This window comes from Labeo rohita, chromosome 3 (genome assembly GCF_022985175.1).
Source record: "Labeo rohita strain BAU-BD-2019 chromosome 3, IGBB_LRoh.1.0, whole genome shotgun sequence".
Lineage (NCBI taxonomy): Eukaryota > Metazoa > Chordata > Actinopteri > Cypriniformes > Cyprinidae > Labeo > Labeo rohita.
The window spans coordinates 19,750,543-19,771,523 of NC_066871.1; the positions used below are offsets into that span (position 1 = coordinate 19,750,543).

At 36.6% G+C, this 20,981-nt stretch overlaps 2 protein-coding genes across 3 annotated transcripts in view; both read left to right on the plus strand.

Annotated features, from left to right (window-relative positions):
- Positions 1–964: 964 nt before the first annotated feature.
- limd2 (LIM domain containing 2) lies at positions 965–17,352 on the plus strand. The gene is made up of 4 exons (XM_051100115.1): positions 965–1,199; positions 12,320–12,364; positions 12,805–12,941; positions 14,228–17,352. The coding sequence occupies exons 1-4, from the start codon at positions 1,197–1,199 to the stop codon at positions 14,385–14,387; spliced, it is 345 nt and encodes a 114-aa protein (XP_050956072.1). The 5' UTR covers positions 965–1,196; the 3' UTR covers positions 14,388–17,352.
- Positions 17,353–19,472: 2,120 nt separating this feature from the next.
- map3k3 (mitogen-activated protein kinase kinase kinase 3) overlaps positions 19,473–20,981 on the plus strand; it is a 28,386-nt gene continuing 26,877 nt past the window's right edge. For both annotated transcript variants that reach the window (XM_051099557.1, XM_051099564.1), the window contains exon 1: positions 19,473–20,825. The gene's annotated coding sequence lies outside the window, so the exon portion shown is untranslated. The remainder of the gene's footprint in view (positions 20,826–20,981) is intronic.

The following is a 20,981-nucleotide window of genomic DNA, read 5'->3' on the forward strand; positions in this document are numbered from 1 at the left end:
AGCAGAAGTCGTCACAGTGGGGTAAAATCCGATAGCAGTGAATGGGAAAGTACCACAAATATATTTTTTGCATTCCCATTTGCTCAAATAACAAAAGAAAAACTACACAATAGTGTTTTCACGGCTTTCATTCAAAGGAAAAAATTGAGAGAGATGGATACTGGCAACCAGAAGAGAGAACAATGTCAAATTTACCGTCCATCCCATTGACGTGGCATTAGAAACACCCTCGCACAGAGTTAACTAGTTTTTTTGGTAACTTGATGAAAAGGTCAAATACAGTGTTATAAATGCACATACATATTTTTAAAAATCAAAATATAAAAAAGTTTAATGGATTTATGATGATGATGACCATTAAAACACATCATCAGGCTTGTGAAAAGGGTCCATTTTGGATCTGTTCTTCTCTATATTATTATGACTTAAGAAGACTTGGGAATGTTGCACATGAGTTGCATGGCCTACTTTTACAAGGCTTCAAAGGTGTTTCCTGTTATTTCTGATGAATGACAGCCACTGTCAGTCACTGCACGAAAAAAAGATGTAAGATTAGGCCTATGCATGATTCTGCAAATTTTCCTTAAATGCTTCAGAGAAGACAAGAAAGCCATATTGGTCTGGAACGACGTGACAGCGAGAATTACTAATCCTTCAATATTGATTACTTTGTAGAGACTATTGTGTACATTACGATGGCTAAAAACGAATTAGCTGTTAAACTGCCACTTACTTACCTCATGTATTAGTCACTAATGATTAAACAAAGACTACGGGAAAGAAACAGAGGCGATGAATTAGGAATCCATGAGGTAACATGGCTATTTCTTGCAAAAGTCTCGTCAGAAAATATACCGACATTCTGAGGTGGGAGGAGAGCGCGAGGACGCGGCACGAGCTGCGTCCAATCACGTGCGACATCCTGCTGAATAAAAAAAAAGGCGTGATGAAGAGAAAAAAAAGGTCCGTTGAAAAGAGTGAGGTGGGGGGAAAAGCACGTCAAGCGCTCTAGACGGCTCGAATGATCACAGCGTGTGCTGGTGCATTTCATTTAGCTCAACCGGAGAAGTTACTCGTTTAGAGCGGCGGAGCAAACGAATGAGATTTCAACCGACTGGGGCACTGTGAGCGGACCGGACCGGGCAGCACATCTCTCTCATCCCGTTTCTCTTCAGCAGACTGATAAGGAGACCCAGATGGTGAGTTTCACCGCTTTGATTCAGCTGCAGCCAGTGAACCCAACGACCCCCTCGTCGTCTATTGTGGTGAGGTGCAGTCCGTTAGCTAGAGTGCTATCAAGAGCTAACTGTGGGAAACCGGGCTGAAACTTCATAGGGTTGCAGTGGTCTATCAAATCAGATGATTTGTTTATTGCAAATATGTATTTGTTGGAGCATTGAGGTTGTATGCATAAGATGAATACTAATCAGACCTGTGTTGTGAGAGGCTAGGTCGCAGGGTCCAAAGCTGTCAGTGTCTTCTTGAAGATGCGTGTTTCCACATGAATTAAGACCGAAAAGGAATGAACCTCCGAAAACAAAGCCTTCTGGTTTTGACACCTGGTTTTCGTCGACCCAGTTTAGTTCATTGAAAGGTGGACCGGTTGTTCCGTACTGAAGGGCTCGTAAACTTACACCGGGTTTGTTTTTATTTTGTAACCATAGATTTATCCTATTTCCTCGCAGTGTTACACTGCATTTTTGCCGTTATATGATGCTTGGTTACGTAAAATCACGTAGCCCAGCCTGTCTGTGTCTAAAGCATCTTCTGTATGTCCACATTTATATTTATTCATTTGAGCAAAGTGATTTGTAGTGTATTTAGGTTTCACATTCAGTTTGTTTCCATGTGTGACATTCATCGTTAAGATGTTGAGGCTACGTTCATAGACAAACATCCTTTCTATTTGTCACTGCATCATGGAAACCGGCGACTAGGACTAAGCACAGGTTTTATGTGGAAATTTATGTAAATGTTTTTGACATGTACACCAGTGAATCTCAGCCTAATGTTGTCATGGTAACATGTTTGTTTAACTCCTGCCCAGCATCAGCTGACTGAAAACATATATACGCACGCAGTAATAATGGGAGCAAATATTGACCAGTTTTAGATAATTATAATTTGCATAATACAAGCAATATCCCACTTGTTGTACTGAATATCAGTATGAGAGTGATTCTGTTGTAGACCTGAAACTGCCGTGATGTTTTCCATTAATAAGTTTTAATAGCTGAAACAATATTCAGTGTCTTGCGTTGCAGACAAAAACTTGCCAGTTATTTTGTACAATTGTTCTCAACCAGCGAACACTGTTCTAAAAGTACAGTTAAGTTGAATAGCGTATGTGTGGACTTCAGCGACAGGGATTTTCTCACTACCCACACGCTAATGAGAAAAAAAACACACAAAAAGCTCATTTGTGTGAGCAAATGTATTCGCTTCGACTTCCTCTTTGAAAAACTCTCCTCAGTTCCATTCTGCTTACTCCAGACTAGAGTGAAACATCCCGTTTGTACAGTAAATATCACTACTGAATCAAATTTGAGGAACTAAATGTTTTATAATGATTTATTTTTAGCAATTCTACTCAGCCAATAAAGGTTAAATGTGTGTATCTTTAGTCTTTAAAGCTTCTTTTCCTTCAGACTGTTTGGTAGTGGTAGCTGCATTTTTTTTTTTTTTTTTGCGGTTAGGGATCACCATCTGGCAGTGGATTGTCTGATCAAACATATGTACATTCTCAGTTAAATTGGGTCCATTGGGCATTCAGCGGCACAAGGAAGTTGGCTCTTTCAGCAAATGATGTGCTTGTGTGATTGTGAATGCTCAAGCAAATGGTACAAATAAACTTAAACGCAGAATTTTCAAATTAGTGTTGCTTTTTAATGATGCCTCCTTTAATTAGAGATGTCAATCTCTCTTGTATGCTTAAGTTAGGAGCAGACCGAGCCCCTCAGGGTTTTCAGAAGAAACAAAGCTCTGAAGATTGTATACACAGATTATTCATGTGGAGATGACAGCCTGCGGCGTCAACTGTCCAGTTGTCAGAAATGAACGTGCAGGCATGTCATTCCAGGTGTTTTAAAACGTTGTAACTTGCAGGAACTTTTAGTTATTTAGTATTTAGTGAGAGGCCCCAAGAGCCACATAGTGGAATTCTCATTCATAAGAATATCAGATAATTTAATCATACGCATCTAGGTGTGTTTATCCATTCAAGTCTGTTCAAGTCTACCATCATATGCAGCGTTTTCTTTTGTCGGTGTGTTTGCATGCTGTGCATCAGTGATGTTCTTGTTTGAGCTGAATGTCACACGCTGAGGTTCTAGTCCATGGTCTACTCTTAGTCTCTTGACTATTCTTAGATCTCCATACTAATGAAATTATGCCAACAAGGACTCTGGGACAGCCTCTGCAGAGTGATAATGGAACCCTTTTTTTCCTTGCAAAAAGTGTCTCCTTATATGGAGAAAAAGGAGAAATTAGGCTTGCTCCATAGGCCTAAATAGAACTTTCCACTGAGTGACTAGCTGTTGTCGATGCAGTGGTTATCTGTGGTGTCCCAGCATTATATCTTCAATATCGGTTCATATATATGACCCAGGACCACAAAACCAGTCAGAAAAGTCAATTCTTTGAAATTGACATTCATGCATCACACGAAAGCGAAATGAATAAGCTTTTCATTGATGGTTTTCCATTTATGGTTTGTTAGGAAAGGACAATATTTGGCCAAGATACAACTATTTGAAAATCTGGAATCTGAGGTTGCCAAAAAATGTTTGAGAAAATTATGAGAAAATCACCTTTAAAGTTGTCCAAATGAAGTTCTTCGCAATGCATATTGCTAATTAAGTTTTGATATATTTATGGTAGGAAATTAGCAAAATATCTTAATGGAACATGATATTTACTTAATATCGTAATAATTTTTGGCATAAAAGAAAAATTGATCATTTTAACCCATATACAAAGTATTTTTGGCTATTGCTACAAATATACCCATGCTACTTAAGAATGGTTTTGTGGTCCAGGGTCACATATGTATTTGTGGTGTAATTAATATTTTTTATAATGTTAATGTTTCCATGTCAATTATCTATGTTTGGCCTGTCAAGCCCTTACTGGTATTGAGTTTAAAGCAACATGAGACACTTTGTGCTAAAATGGTTTTCCTGTGTGAAAATGAGTGTGTGAAATGTCCTGTGAAAGGCCAAAAAAGAAGAGGTTCGCCATCTCTACTATGTTTGTCAAATTCCACTGAAAAGAGCGATATCTCCTGGCAATTCTGCTGGGTATGTTTTATGATTTCTGATTGCAAAATGCACTCCCTTTCTTGTGATAAGATCACGGTGTGATGGATGCTGATGGCTGTGTTTTGTGAAGTACCACGAAGTGCCTAGATCAAGTTTCGCACTCTGTCTGAACATGTTTTAAAGGCTTCAAAAAGGGGATGTGTCCTAGCAGTACTGTTCCAAGTAAAGACCCAGTGGTTTTCTGCTCATTTTCTAAAAAATATTTTGCGAAGTGCACTCTTAAAAACCAAGGTGCTTCACAATACCATAGAAGAACCTTTTTTTTTTTTGTCTAAATGGTTTCATAAAGAACCTTTAATGTCTGAAGAACCTTTCTGTTTCACAAAAGGTTCTTTGTGTTGAAAGAAGGTTCTTCAGATTATAAAAAGTTAAGAAAGAACTTTAAAGAACCTTTGACTGAATGGTTCTTTGTGGAACCAAAAATGGTTCTTCTATAGCATCTCTGTGAAGAACCTTTTAAAGCACCTTTATTTTTAAGAGTGTGTAGCAAACATAAGCTGAGCCTACGGAGAACGTGTTTGAAAACAGTCCTTATTTTTGCAGTTGTGTGCTAGTGGCGCCACTTCAGCTTTAACAGGTGTAATTTTACACCGGCGTGCACTTTCTCTGTCAAAGGTGTACTCTGGAGTCAAATGAAACATTAGACTGTTCCTCTTCAACCCTGCCCACAAGCCTTCCCTTTAAAACAAACTGTACAGGCGTCTTCAGATTTTTTTTTTCTGCCTCAACACATTTGAAGTTTCACATCCGTGTGTAGACTCCAGCATCAGCTTTTGTCTGTGGGTCAATGAGATTGAGAAGACTTTCACATTCTTCTTTACAAGTGTTGAAACGTTAGCGTTTTTCTGCACCCTCATGCACTTTCACACAATCTTTCACTCCAACACGGAGTGTTTCAGATCAGTCAGTTCTGTATTATGAAAATGAGCTCTATAATGGTTGGAAAAGTAGTTAAAGCCCAGGAAATGGGTGTAACGATGATGCGAAACAAAACATGAGGTGGAAATTTGACTAAGCCACACTGAAGTCTTCATTTAAAACCTATACAACAGTCATACATCTAGATACAAGAGTAAACGGCAGCCAAATCTCGTGTGAGTTATTGACCTAAACTAAAAGTAAGCAAAGCACTGCAGTGGAGAAATGCACAAAAAAAAATGACTGCATCTGTTGGAAAATGACTTATTGATAGGCACTAGTGGAGGTGGACTTACCCATAAATTAATGTATATGTTTTGGTGCCTGAAGGCTCATTTTGTTTTTCTAGTTACAGGGAGATCAATCATAACTTGACTTGGAAAAATAGGCCCTTCAGCATCTTTTGAAACATTCCTTCTTATTCATGGAGCCTAGCCAGACTCCCTCAGGTCTTATCTGTGTTGCCACAAATTGTGGCAAAAGTCCGTGTTTAGGTTGCTGTTTTTACCTAGTATTGCAGAGAACCCATCCACAAGTGGTAGCCCAAATCCTCTATTATTAACTGCTGTCTAAAATGCATGTCACTGCATGTTATTCAGGCATACTGAAGATAGTCTGTGGACTTTTGCAATATAATGCTGTCCTGTGCATCCCAGATTGCACAGGATGCATCACGAGATGCATTAGACGCAAGGTGAACAGGGGTTGTGTGGGTTGATGACCACACGATGGTTGTTGCCTCCTCAGTCCATTGAACTCCTGCTTATTCCCCTGGCTGTCTGGGCCTATGGGGAGCAGCTGATGGGATTGTGTCCAGCTAATGAGATTAAAAGAGCGTCTGCAGTCCAGTACTAAAGAGCAAGAGTAATGGAGAGTGAATGTTGTGTGTGCGTGGCGTGTGGCCGTGGGAGAGAGTAAAATAATGACCTTTGCTAACGGCAGGGCATCACAAATCTGTCAGTGTCTGAGGGGGGAGCAAAGGTCCAAATATGTATACGCGCTAGCCTGGGTCATAGAATGGCCCGCAGTCCATCCGGTTGGCTGCAATTTTGAATTTGGGTAGATATTTAGCTTGTTTTGTCTTGGCCATTCTCTTTACCTCACTTTCTTTTGATCAATTTTGTGTAGTCAAAATATTAGAATCACAGGAGCACATGTTTTCTGTCATCCTTCAGAATTTATAAAGTGAACTCTCCATAGCTAGTTTTTAAATGTTCTGGAAGTTGTTGTAACTTGATGTTGTTTAATTATTATTTATGATTATTAAAATTAGCACGTTAGCACAGATGATTAATTGTTCCAGTTTAACAGCGTTAAAAATATTTAACGCAGTTAACACAGGGGTAGGGCTAGGCTTGGCCATCCCACTCATATCTGCTACTTCTGTCTCTTTTTTTTTTTTTTTTTTTTCTCTTGACAAGAATTGTTTTAGTTAATATTCTGCAGAACAGAATATTAAAACTATATTGTCTTTATGTTGTTTCTACTTTAATTTGAAGACTATTGCAATATAAAAGTATATTTAAAAATTTTAATGTTAGGTGGGTTTTAGTCACAAACCATTTCAGACAAAAATGTTTGATTACTTAGATACTTTTTTTTTTTTTTTTCGGTTGACAGCACTAGTGTTTATTTAAATGTTGTGATGGCCAATTATCATTAATATTATTAGTCAATAATTAATATTGTTCAGATTTTAAAAACAGTACATTTACCTTAACCTTGTAATGACCAAAAACAGTCCTCTTCCTTCTCTTACTAATACTACAAATAAATAAACACACACACACACAGTTGTTTAAGTCAAAAGTTTACATACACCTTGCAGAATCTGCTAAACGCCAATTATTTTACCAAAAATAAGAGGGATCATACAAAATGCATTTTTTTTTTTTATTTATTTAGTACTGACCTAAATAAGACGTTTCACATAAAAAAAACTTTTATATATATTCCACAAGAGAAAATAATAGTTAAATTTATAAAAATTATGATTCTTAATACTGTGTTGTTGCCTAAATGATCCACAGCTGTGTCTTTTTGTTTAGTGATAGTTGCATATGAGTCTCTTGTTTGTCCTGAACAGTTAAACTGCCTGCTGTTCTTCAGAAAAATCCTTTAGGTCCCCTTTAGGCATTTTTGTGTATTTGAACCCTTTCTAACAATGACTATATGATTTTGAGATCCATCTTTTCACATTGAGGACAACTGAGGGACTCATACAACTATTACAGAAGGTTCAAACACTCACTGATGCTCCCGAAGGAAACAATGGATTAAGAGCCACTTAATTCACTTTTTGAATTTGAAGATCAAGGTAAATTTCACAAATTTTGTCTTCTGGGGAACATTTAAGTATCTTCTGTAGCTTCTGAAGGGCAGTACTAAATGGGGAAAAAAAATATATTTAGGCAAAATAAGAAAAATCTTCATTCTGGTCGAAGGTTTACATCCTCCAGCTCTTAATGCATAATTTTTCCTTCTACAGCATAAGTGAACATTTGAACCTTCTGTAGTAGTTGCATATGAGTCCCTCAGTTGTCCTCAATGTGAAAGGATGGATCTCAAAATCATACATTTATTTTTGGAAAGGGTTCAAATATGCGTTCAATTTTGTGTTCAAAGGGTTCAATTTTCTACAAAGATTTGTATCTTCGTATTTCTTCATGCCATGTATAAAAACAATAAATCACATGTGCACAGTACTATGCGCTACCTTTCTTTCTCTTTTTTTTTACACTTATGGCTTGAAAATGGCAAAACACAGTGACATTGTTGCATTGCACACTATAATTATCGCTTTCTATCTAATGGCCTGATTGCATTTCTTTTCTTGTGACATTTACACGCAAAGTAGTGTTTCTGCAACAAGGTTGAACTTTAAAGAGAACATGGTGTTTTTTTTCTCTGAGAGTGTCATTGTGAAACCCAGAGGAGTTTGTAATGTGAACTGCAATACAGTGTTCTTCAGGATCTTATGACTGCATATGGCATACTTACAAAATTAAAGCATTAAAGCTGTGTCTCAGTGTGCAGATCAGCTGATGACTGATTTTTGAGGGTCTCTAGGGAGGGCGGATTGGACCTCATCATCATGAAGTGCAACAGAGCAGAGCACAGGAAGAAGATGTGTCATCACTCCTTCCTGCCACAGTGCAGACGGTTGGGCAGCAGTGCTATCTGCATGTGTGTGGTGAGAGAGTGTGTTTTTTCTTCGTCTTATGTACAAATAAGGCAAAAAGGGACAGATGGCACAAGCTGAGATAGTACCCTGCTCCGTTGCTTTGTGTGCCTCTCTTGTGTGTAAAAAATAACACACTCACACATCCCTTATCCCGTTTTTGCCGCCATTTCAACTGTGAGTGACCGGAGCATCTTTGTTTTGGATTTAATAGTTTGTGGCAGCATTTTATTACACTTCTGCTAATTACTAGACAGAAGGTGCCTGAAACTTCCAGACTTTTTTTTTTTTTTTTTGTAATAGTAAGGCCTTTTTAGACTCCTTTTGCACAGTGTCTTCAAATGTAGAAAATGGTGGTTTTGATATTCATGCTATATGCACACAAATATGTAAATAAGTCAATGGCTCTGAAACAAACGTGTTACACAAATGCTCTGAAACAGGAAGTGGGCTGAGGGTTGTCTTGCACTCAGGGTGTGTTGTGACTTTATCTGATGAAGTTTAATCATGTTGGCTTCTCGTTTTACTGCATTGCATTGGCTAATACATAGTAAATGGTTCTTTCTTTATTGATGAGCACATTATACATTGTACAATAATACACTTCACAAGCCAGTGCAGACACAGTGCACTTCCTTTTGCAACACATGCTTTGAAAGGACTCGATACAAATGCAGTTTTATTTTTCTGTTTTAAAAATGGTAATGTTTCACATTGTATATCTACTGAATGCATCTTTTTTTCACTGCAAAACTGGAATGAAAACAAAAATGTTGTTGGTGTTGATGCATGTGTGTGTTTTAAAGAATTTTAAAATAATAATTAAAAAATAATTAAAATAGCTGCACTTTATTCTTCTAGTTGGTTGTGAATCAGGATAACTTGATAGTACCTGATACTGATAATGTTCTTGTCTGATTCTGTTTTAAAGCAAATATTATCATGTTGAGGTTGAGAGTTTCCAATCTCATTTCCGGGCTTTGATGGTATGTGAGTGCGAGCATGAAGTCCCTCTTGATAATGGCTGTAATTTGTGAAAAGTGGTGTTTTTGGATGTCTAATGTGATATAATGGTCATTACTAATACTTGCGCTGCCTGTCACCTGTCTGAGCCAAGCAAATAAAACAACTAGAATTACAACAATAGTGGGCATGAGTGTTATACCAGCAGATCTGTGTGCGATTCAAGCTCTAGATTTCCACGAAAGAGACAAGTATAGATGCTGTAGTGGAGGTGGAGAGCTGCACTTGGCTTACTGACAGACCTGAGCAGTTACATAAAAATCTGTCAGTTCAGCAGATGATTCTCATACCGCAATGCATAAACATTTTATACTATCTGTCGGTCTGTTTTTTTTTTTTTGTTTTTTTTTTTTGCAGGTGTGTCCCAAACCCAGACCCTGTCATTAGCATTTTGTCTAAAATCTATCATAAATGTTGGTTCTTAAAGGAACAGTTCACCTAAAAATGAAAATTCTGATGTTAATTATTCACTCTCGTTGTTCCAAACCTGTAAGACCTTCGTTCATCTTCAGATCAACGCAAATTAAGAGATATTTGATGAAATCCAAGAGCTTTGTGGTATTTTTGTTTTCCTTGCGCAAAAAATTCGCGCAAGGAAATTTGTTTGAGGCAAAAATTTCAGAAATTTTCTCCATATAGTGGACTTCTATGGTGCCCACAAGTTTGAACTTCCAAAATGCAGTTTAAATCCGTGTTAATTTTGACAGGCATTTCTGATTTATTCTTAGTCTTTATCTCAAGACAAAAATGCTTAATAATAATAGTCACATTTTAGTCATTTGAGTCTTTCATAGTTTGTCTAGTTTTAGTCGACGAAAAGTCATTACATTTTTGTCAACTTTTAGTCATTACTTTTAGCCAAAATGTAGTTACCAACATTTATTTTGGTAGCTATTTTATAGTCTTCAAACAAAAATAGTCATTAATTCTTCTCTCTTTAGGCCAGATCAATTAAACTTATGAAAAATTTAAATCAAGGAATTTGGAAAAACTGGAATAAATTTGACAATTTTCATTTCTGGGTAGAAATAGAAATTAAATTCATTTTTCAGATACAGTAGGTTTACTTAACATGTATATGTATGTATATACTTATTTAACATCTTTTTTTGGTTATAATTTGGTTATAATTAATGACACAGCATGCATGTAATACTGACGGATTCAGTTTTCACCCACCTGTTTACGTTCACGTAAACCATAACTGACTGTATTTACGTGAGATACTCAACATGATGGACATTTGGACTACTTTGTGTGTATTTGAGAACTGAGAACTGAGAACTGATCATGCGCTGTATGAAAACTGAAGAAATGGAGTGTGCGCCAGAGAGAGCGCTGCTTTCAGCGCTATTCCGCCTATCCCACATTCACTAACTTCAAGTTAATAGACAACAAATTGTGACTCCAGGGAAAAACGAGACGTCTGGTCACCCTATCACTAACCCTTCGGATGTTGAGGCCATTGTTTCAGATCGCAAGTTCGCGTTTTGGTAGCCGGCTGTTTGCGGCTGTCATACTGAGACTAGATACGTCCCTTATGATCCAATGACAGTGACGCACATTTTGAAAGACAAAACAGTTAACTTAGCCTATAGGATGTACTGTGAATGTCCCATAGTCCTCAAATAACATTCTAGTCGCGTCTCGTCTTGATAACAAAGACGCAGCATAAATGTCGTCAGTTTTTATCATCAGATATTAGTTTTCGCTCGTCAACGTCTCGTCTTAGTCACAGAAAAAATGTTCGTTAACGAATATTTTTCGTCGTCGTCTTCGTTGATGAAATTAACACTGGTTTAAATGCAGCTTCAAAAGGCTCTAAATGATCCCAGCTGGGAAAGAACGGTCTTATCTAGCGAAACGATCACTTAATAATTAATTAATTTATTTTATAAATTATTTATAAAAAAAAAAAAAAAAAACACACACACAATTTATATACTTTTAACCTCAAATGCTCCTTTTGCCTAGCTCTGTGTGAACTCTGTGTAATCTGGTTCAGTACATTTAGGGCATGTCGAAAAACTCCCATCTCATTTTCTTCTCCTATTTCAAAATCATCTTTCATCGCTGTTTTAAATTTTTTTTTTTTTTTTTTTGTAGAGGGAGTTTGACCCTCCTTGCGTGTTCACTTAGTAAACACTGGGTCGGTACTTCTGTAGCGATATTGGATGATTTTGAAGTTGGAGGAGAAAATGAGATGGGAGTTTTTCGACATACCCTAACTGTACTGAACCGGAATACACCGTTCACACAGAGCTAGACAAGATGAGCATTTGAGGTTAAAATGTATATAAATTGTATATAATTTTTTTTTTTTTAAGAAAATAACCAATTTAGAGCAATTTTGAAGCTGCATTTCAACTGCAGTTTGGAAGTTCTTCTGTGCATCATTTGGTGGCCTGTTTAGCCTGGCAGCTGTTTGGATTTTAAGTGCTTCCGAATATTTGGTGCAGAGTTGACTGTGGGACATGGGGTTTGTGTTATGTAATGTCATATTGTAGCTTTAGACTGGCTGAACCTGAAAGAGTGTGTGTGCGCGCACAGAGTCTTTATTTCAAAGGGTGATTTGAGTTAGAAACGCTCACCAGGCTTAGTCTTCGTTGATCCCTCTTCATGCATTTGTGCGTGCGTGTACACGGACAAAAGGTGCTTGTAAGAGCATTCGACCAGATGGAGGGATATAGGAGGGACTGCACGGTTGGAAGGGAATATTTTTGGAGTTTGTCAGGTTAAAAGGACATGAGTGATGGTGGATGGATAATGTGCGGGATTACGCTGTGGTGTTCACGAGGCTCTGGCTGAAAAAGTGTTGCCATGGGTAACCTGTCTTAGGACCACTGGCTTCATTTTCTTTCTTTTTTTTTGTTTCCAGGACAACAGGAACACGTCTGATGACAAGCCCGTTCAGCGTTCTAAGGTACGTCGCTTTATGTCCAACATCTTTCTTGTCTTTTCGTAATCTTTTCAATCATTTTTAACGTCTGTCTGGATTTGATATTGTTCAGTAAATCAATCAGTTTTGTTCCTCCATGGGATTTTGATCCTAATTTAATTTTCAAAACCATTGTTTATCTTTTTTTATAAATAAAAACATTAAATAAATGCATATTATATTATTAAAATGCATAATAATTATTTATTTAGAAATATGTAATAGTTTTAGATTATTCACTTATCTAGAATTTAATTGTAAAGCTAAGATATTTATAAGGACAGATACATTTTTAAAAATAAAGTACTTTAAAGTAAGTCTTTATGACTCCTGCACAGTGCATGTCAATATTTTGAGGTTATTTCATGATATTTTGATCTGTTCTTTGATTGAAAACTAGTGTCTTTGCTTGCTTTTTCCACCAGTCTTTCAGTTTCAAGACCCAGAAGGAGACGTGTGCATCATGTGAGAAGACCGTATATCCGATGGAGAGATTGGTGGCCGACAACCTCATCTTCCACAACACGTGCTTCTGCTGCAAGCATTGCAACACCAAACTCAGGTTAGTAACTTCCTCACCAGCACAGCCTGAGAAAATGCCCAAAACTAGAGCAGTTAAACTTCTGTTGTAAACTAAAAGAAGTCTTCTATTGAAAGACATCCTTGTTTACATCTCACAATTCTGACTTTTTCCTTGCAATTGCGAGTTTACATCTCACAATTCTGACTGACTCTATTCAGATATTTTTTTTTTTTTTTTCAGAATTGTGAGATACATACTCGAGTTATAAATTCAGAATTGCAAGATATAAACTCAATTCTGTTTTTTTTTTTTTTTTTTTTTTTTTCAGAATTGCATGATATAAACTCACATTTTAGATTTTTTTTTTTTCTTAGACTATGAACTCTTTCTAGATATAAAAAAGATTTTTTTTTTTTTTAATTGCATGATATAAACTCTCAATTCTGAGAAATAAACTCGCAATCCTGAAAAATGAAGTCAGAATTGCTAAAGATAATTTGAATTTTGAGTTTGAGTTTTTTTTTCTTAGAATTGCATGATACAAACTTGGAATTCTGAGAAAGAAACGCATTTCAGAGATGTAAACTCACAATTTTTTTTTTTTTTTTTTTTTTTTATAAATGCATGATATAAACTCACATTTCTGAGATATAAGCTCACAATTCTGATAATTTATTATTGTTATTGTTATTTATTTTTTTATTTTTTAATTGCATGATATGAACTTGCAATTCTGAGAAATAAACTCACAATCCTGAAAAATGAACTCAGAATTGCTAAAGATTAACTCAAAATTCAATTTCTTTTTCTCAGAATTGCATGATATAAACTTGGAATTCTGAGAGAGAGAGAAAATTGCATTTCCGAGATATAAACTCACAATTCTGATCTTTTTTTTATTTTTTATTTTTTTGATTGCATGATATAAACTTGCAATTCTGAGAAATAAACTCCCAATCCTGAAAAATGAAGTCCAAGTTGCTAGAGATAAACTCAAAATTAATTTTTTTTCTCAGAATTGCATGATATAAACTTGGAATTCTGAGAGAGAGGAAAAAATCGCATTTCTGAGATATAAACTCACAATTCAGAATTTTTTTTTTAATGGCATGACATAAACACGCAATTCTGAGAAATAAACTTGCTGATTTAGTGAGGGGAAAATTCTACTTTTTATTAGTGTGCTTTGATGAATAGAAAGTTCAAAAGAGCAGCATTGATTTGGAACAGTAAAGATTTCTATAAAGATTGTTACAAAAGATTTGTCACTTGACTGTCAGTTTAATTCAATAATGCATTTATCTCTTGGCTTCTGTGCTCTGTAGCCTGGGGTCGTATGCAGCGCTGCAGGGGGAGTTCTACTGCAAACCACACTTCCAGCAGCTCTTCAAGAGTAAAGGGAACTACGACGAGGGCTTCGGACGCAAGCAGCACAAGGAGCGCTGGGCCTCCAAGGATGCGGAGAGCATCACCAAGACGGCATAATCCTCAGTGATTTCCAAAGCACCTTTCCCCTTCACTGGCCAATGATGATGAGCCTTTATATACTCTGCCCACGTCAATACACACATGCATCCACACAAACACACTTACACGCTCATTTTGAGCACACAAGCAAATGAGCCAGGCTTCTCATTATATAACAACACAATCACAGATATACCACAATGTGATAGGGTTGATTACCTTCCCTTTTTTTATTGTTCTTTGTTAGTTTTTATTCATTTTATTTTGTCCTTCCACCCTTCCTTCTCCGCTTTTCTTTTAAAATAGTTATTTAGCTTTAGAAAATGTCATTTAGTGTTTTTGTTGTGGAGTGAACAGTTAGTTGATTGTGACCAAAATCTTTGTATCCCTATAGGTGGGATGATTCACTTATTAGCATCATTACGATCCTGTCTGGCAGTACTAGTAGCGGTTGATTTCGTTGGTTTTCCGTTGTGAACGTTTTCAAGATGTTTAGATCGGTGGTTCTCAACTCCAATCCTCCAGGCCCACTGCTCTGCACACTTTGTGTGTTTCTGAATCTGACCCACTCCGTTCAGTTCATGTGTCTTTCTTCTAACAAGATGATGATCTGAATCAGGTGCGTTAAATGAGGGAGACATACAAAATGTGCAGAGCAGTGGGCCTTGAGGACTGGAGTTGAGAACCACTGGTTTAGATTATACACTCAGGTAAAGATTCTGGGTTGTTGCATCAAAATTATTCAGCAATCTTTTTATGTACATAGTGATCGTAAATGTTTAGTTTTATGGTTGATATTTGTCCCTCACTTCAGTTACAGCAGTCAAACTAAAATGGCTTAAGTGTTCCTTAAAATAGGAACTGTCTGCTTTGCTGGCGCAGGGTATTTTATCTGTGAATCTACAGGGTACACTGTACTGTAAAGAACTCACTTGACATCCCCTTTTTTCATTCATTTTATCTTTTGACATTAAGAACTGGTATTTGACAGATCCTGTAAAACAGGCCTCTGTCATCCATTCTTAAGCATGGGTGTATTTTACCAAATGTAGTTGTAAACACAATATAGTAGTTTATATCCCCTTTATTGAATATTAACCACTCTGAGTTTGAGATTTAGACTTGGACACAGTCTTACATCAAGCATCTTTTCTGGCGCCCTCTAGTGTTTTGGATGACGTTCCTTATTTGACTTAACTTTGGTTATTCTATGCCATCTATTGATGCCATCTAGTGATATCATTTTATCAAACATAAATATTCCTTACGTCTTATTTTAGTCTCGTTTTAGCTTTTTTTCAGCAGAATGCACATTGTTTTGTTTTTTAATAATTTGTTTTAATATTGTTGCTCAGTGATTTCTTGCAAAGGCATTTGTACGTAAGTACCACTAAGCGGAGTGAATGTACTGTGATGCACTGTACTGTACTTATGCCTTGCTGCATGGGACCAAGCTTGTACGACAAATTAAGATATTCACAGGGAACTAGGTCTCAGAGGAAATGACATTTATGATGCTTCGCACCATTGCCTTTCCACCCCCCCTCTCCACCACTTCCTGTCGTCGCATAGTTTTTTGGCTGTTTCCTGTGGGCTTCTCTGTGACAGGGTTTTGTGGGACTTCGAGTGCATACGTAGCCGTGTGACTCAGAAGCATTGCTCAGGAATATAGATGGGTCACAATGATCCAACAGTGTCACCCCTAGTGTTCATTGTTCACTAAACAAGTCATTTCTACACTCTAAATTGACAGTCAGCAGGTGGGGTTTGAGCAGGAAGGGGTGCTGTACGTCTAAATGAACACTTCCATCCCAGGTCTGATATGCACATGTCAGCGTGAAACTGTGACTTGTGAATTGTCACTGTGGCCATAAGCTGTGACCTCTCCAGTGCTTCATGTATTTGTGTACAAACGTCATTTAATGCCATCATGTCACTTCTTTTAATGAATGAAATGCCTATGTGTTTTAATACAGTTGCTTTTTGGTTTTTAATAGTGTAATACGGTAAAGCTATTCTGATGTCTGTATTTGTTAAATGCCGTAGGTAGTTTTGCCTTTAGTTTTAGGGCCATGATGTAGTGGCTTGTTGTGTTTGCAAATGTCTCGTCTGCCTTTCAGTGCAATGGCCTTTTGTTTGTACGTTGAGGAAATTCTCCATTTAGACTTTCTAAGCCATTGAAAATCATCCAAATATTTTCAGCAACTTGAACGCCGCAAAAGTCCCCGTGTATGTATATATTTAAGATGACTGTGAAATTGAAATGCATTGCGAGGTACAGATGAATTATCGAAAGCTCTTGGCGTGAACGGAAATTATATTTTAATATTAAGCCTTAACATTTTAGTTGCATTTTCAGTTGAGTTTCTTTTCAGCTACTCTCTGAGTTTTCCTCAAATCATTACCTTTCAATCGACTTTCTCACTTCTTTCAAAATGTTGAACCTGTATATGATTTGGTCTTCTTTTCTTTTCTGTCCAAATGTGATTTTGATTTCGGAACAAACTTTCCACAGACACAAATCACTGTGTTTACACCAATTGTTAAGTGTTTGCACGCAGTGCGCCAAGGTACAAATGACACAATATCTTGCAAACGCTCACTGTCTTTTATAAACTACAGAACAAACCGGAAAAAGGTACGCTCTCTGCTCTTTTCTGATGGATTTGTAGTTCTTGAAATGTGTGAGTGTGTCTTTGTAAATGTATGGATATTTAAGGTTGCAAAAGATTATTTTTAAATGCTGTTGACTCTGTCCGCATGCGTTGAGTTGAGCGAGAGGAGATAAATGTACGCAAAGTGTATTACTCTATATCTAAAACTTGATCAGTGGAACAAGGTGGCCTTAATGCAGAAGGAGGTCTTGGCTCTTTACGTGTCTCTTTTGTCCCCCTTCAGGTTCATTTTTGTCTGAGTACTTTTATCAGCCCTCCAGTTCAACTGCTACAAGAATTTATAATAAAATGTGATTTGCTTTCTTTCACTTCCCACAGTCTTGTCTCATCCTTTTCTTCTTGTTTTCATTTTTGTACACACTTTTGGAGAAAAACAATAAATGATATGCTGGTGTTGACCAACGCTTAGTTTGGATTTGTTCTTATAGTAAAGTAATAAAATAAATTAACTCAAATAAATGTTATATTTTGGCTAGCTGCTAAAGTAAGGTTTACAGTTAAATGTTAATTTGACCAAAATAAAAGTTATCATACAAAATGCATGTTATTTTTATTTTTTATTTTTTTCATTTAGTACTGACCTGAATAAGATTTTTCACATAAAAGATGTTTAAATATAGTCCACAAGAGAAAATAATAGTTGAATTTATAAAACTGACCCAAAAGTTTACATATGCTTGATTTTTAGTAGTGTGTTGTTATGAGTCCCTTGTTTGTCCTGAACAGTTCAACTGCCCGCTGTTCTTCCGAAAAATCATTCATGTCCCACAATTTCTTTGGTTTTTCAGCATTTTTGTGTTTGAACCCTTTCCAACTGTATGACTGTATGATTTTGAGATCCATCTTTTCACACTGAGGACAACTGAGGGACTCATATGCAACTATCACAGAAGGTTCAAACACTATATGTATGCGACTTTTATGTGAAATATCTTATAAAAAAAAAATAACTTGAATTTTGTATGATCCCTCTTATTTTGATAAAATAAGAAACATTTTGCAGATTCTGGAAGGTGTATGTAAAATTTTAGTTTTTAATAATTGATGTATTAAATTAACTAAACTGATATAAAATTCATTTTAAAAATATGGACATGTTTAGGAAAAAAACTAAATTGACAAACACAGACAAATAAAACTTACAGAAACATAATTCTCAACGGTAATTCTTAAAGTGGTATTATTTTTTCCCAAAAACAAAACAAAAAAAAAGACATTAATGACACTTTACAATACGGTTTCAGTAGTTAACAGTTAACTACATTAGGTAACATAAACTAAGAATGAACAATACTTTATTCATCTTTATTATTTATTAATCTAATTTCATGTTAATTTACTAATTCATTTTTGTGCTTGTTAAAATTAGTTAATGCACTGTGAACTAACATGAACGAACAATGAACAACTATTTTTTAACTAACATTAACAAAAATTAATAATAGTGTAATAAATGTATTATTCATTGTTTGTTCATGTTAGTTAATACATTAGTGTTAACAAATGACACCTTATTGTAAAGTGAAATATATTTGGCAACACTTTACCAATAAGGTTTCATTAGTTAACATTAGTTAACTACTTCAGTTAACATGAATTAAGAATGAACAATATTTTACAGCATTTAATAATCTTAGTTCATGTCAACATTTACTAATGCATTAGTACATTCAAAAGTTGTGTTTGTCATCATTAGTTAATGCACTGTGAACAATGAACAACTGTATTTTTATTAACTAATGTTAACAAAAAACAAAAACGAATGAATGTATTGTTCATGTTAGATAATACATTAATGTTAACAAATGATGCTTTATTGTAAAGTGTTACTACATATTTTGTAAAAAAAAAAAAACTATTATTTTCTCTCGTGGACTATATGAATGCGACTTTTATGTGAAATATCTTATTCAGGTCAGTACTGAATAACAAAAATAAATTGAATTTTGTATGATCCCTCTTATTTTGGTAAAATAATTAACATTTTGCAGATTCTGGAAGGTGTATGTAAACTTTTGACTTCAACCGTATTTTAGTTTTTAATTAGATAATACATTTTACATCATTTTTGTTAGCTAACACATTAACTAATGTTAACAAATGATGCTTTATTGTAAAGTGTAACCACATATTTTGTAAAATATAAAGCCAGCACAGCAAAGGAGAGAAATTAATGAGGTGAAGTTACCATTTACTCACGGTTGTCATCACTTTCATGTGTAACGTCTATTTAAAAGTAACGTGAGTGTTGTAAATAAATGCTGATCCCAGATACAAGTGCACAAAGAAATATTTGCCTAAACGCATCACGCTATTCGTCTAAATACGAAACGACTGATAATCTCACTATGATGGCTTACTTCTGACTCCTACGTCATAAATGTGTGCGCGGCAGTGATGCTGCGCTGTGCGCGTCACGTCACCGAGCATGAACTAAAGAGAGGAACAGCGCGCCCCCGAGCGTACACAAAGTCCGTGTGCTGACCACAGTTGTCATCTTGAACATGTTACGGAAATTACAGGCGCTCTGCAATGCATTGTTTTCCATCGATGAGATGAAAAAACCGTGAACGCAATTCTGTCCGTGCACGGGCATTAACATGACGAACTTTCGGCTGGCTTTGAAGGAAGCGAGCTTATGGGTTCCGGTGACGAACTGCTTTTTCGCTGTCAGGAAACTCACTGCGCTAAAGATTCATTCTAGCATCTGCTGTTTATCACCATCAACATCACGACAATGCTTGGACTAATGTCGCCTAAAGATCCCATCTCCTGCTCAGTATCGCCAAATTCGCTTGTACGGCCATCTGGGAGCGTGTTTTTCGCACTTTCTCCGAGTTTTAACTTTCGCTGAGTTTAACCGTCATCAACGGAAAGGGGAATTTGTTCTCGAAGTTCAAGTAGCCGCTGACTGGAACGCGCACGCTCTTTTGTCCAGATCTTCGACAGTGCGATTCCTGTGCGGTCATCCTCAAACGTTTTTTGGTTTTAAAGTGGATCCACGAAGGCTGCTTTCACAGTCACATGCCTTCATTCATAATCTTTTGTCGCAGAATAATGCGGAGATTGTCCAAGCATCGAGCTGAGGGCTCATTTTCTGGTTTATTTGGCTTTACGAAGTTGTTACGCACGGGATTCATCAACACACACGGACTGTTACCGAATCGCCTTTCAATAAAAAAGAAGTGAAAAGTCGTGCGGTGAGCTGGCCAGACACATCGACGGAGGGGAAAATATGCAAACCTAGCAGGAAAAGAAGCCATCAAAATTACGGAAATCCTTTCTTTTCCTCCAGTCTGCTATTACAGAATGCATTCTAAGTAAGCTGCTCGCTTAACGTTATATGTGCATCATTTGTCTCGTTTTAATACCTTTTGGACGTGAAGTTTAATATTCAGATTTATTTTGAACTCTCCATGCAGTAGTTATGCTGTCTACACAAAGCTATACAGACATGTCGCTTGACGAAACGTCAAAATTTCCTTCGTAGTCAGTAGATTGCTACTTTCTCTCAGCATTAACTGGAAATTACGTTTTTTTTTTGTATATAAGAGGTGTCTTGACTCGTCTGAGGAATAAGTTTGATGGATGATATGGGAGACCCTCAGGGGTCTGCGCGCCTGAAAGCGCGTTAGCAATGGCAGCGGCCTGGACCTCTATGGACAGTCATATTACATTAATTGTACCTGTTGCGTTTGTCTTCACGATATACATCGAGTTTCTGAAGACAGGACGGAAAGTGACTCTGTGAAGCCCCCTCCTTCACCTGCGTGCAGTTCAGGTGAGTATTATAACTTAGAAATTTGACATGCTTGGATGTTTACAAAGGTGTGTATGACAGTCCTGACTCATTAAACTGACATCCCCTCTTGTCCTTCATAAAATGTCTTGTAAATATTCATGTAAATAGCTGTATGGCATCTGTTTGACTAATAGC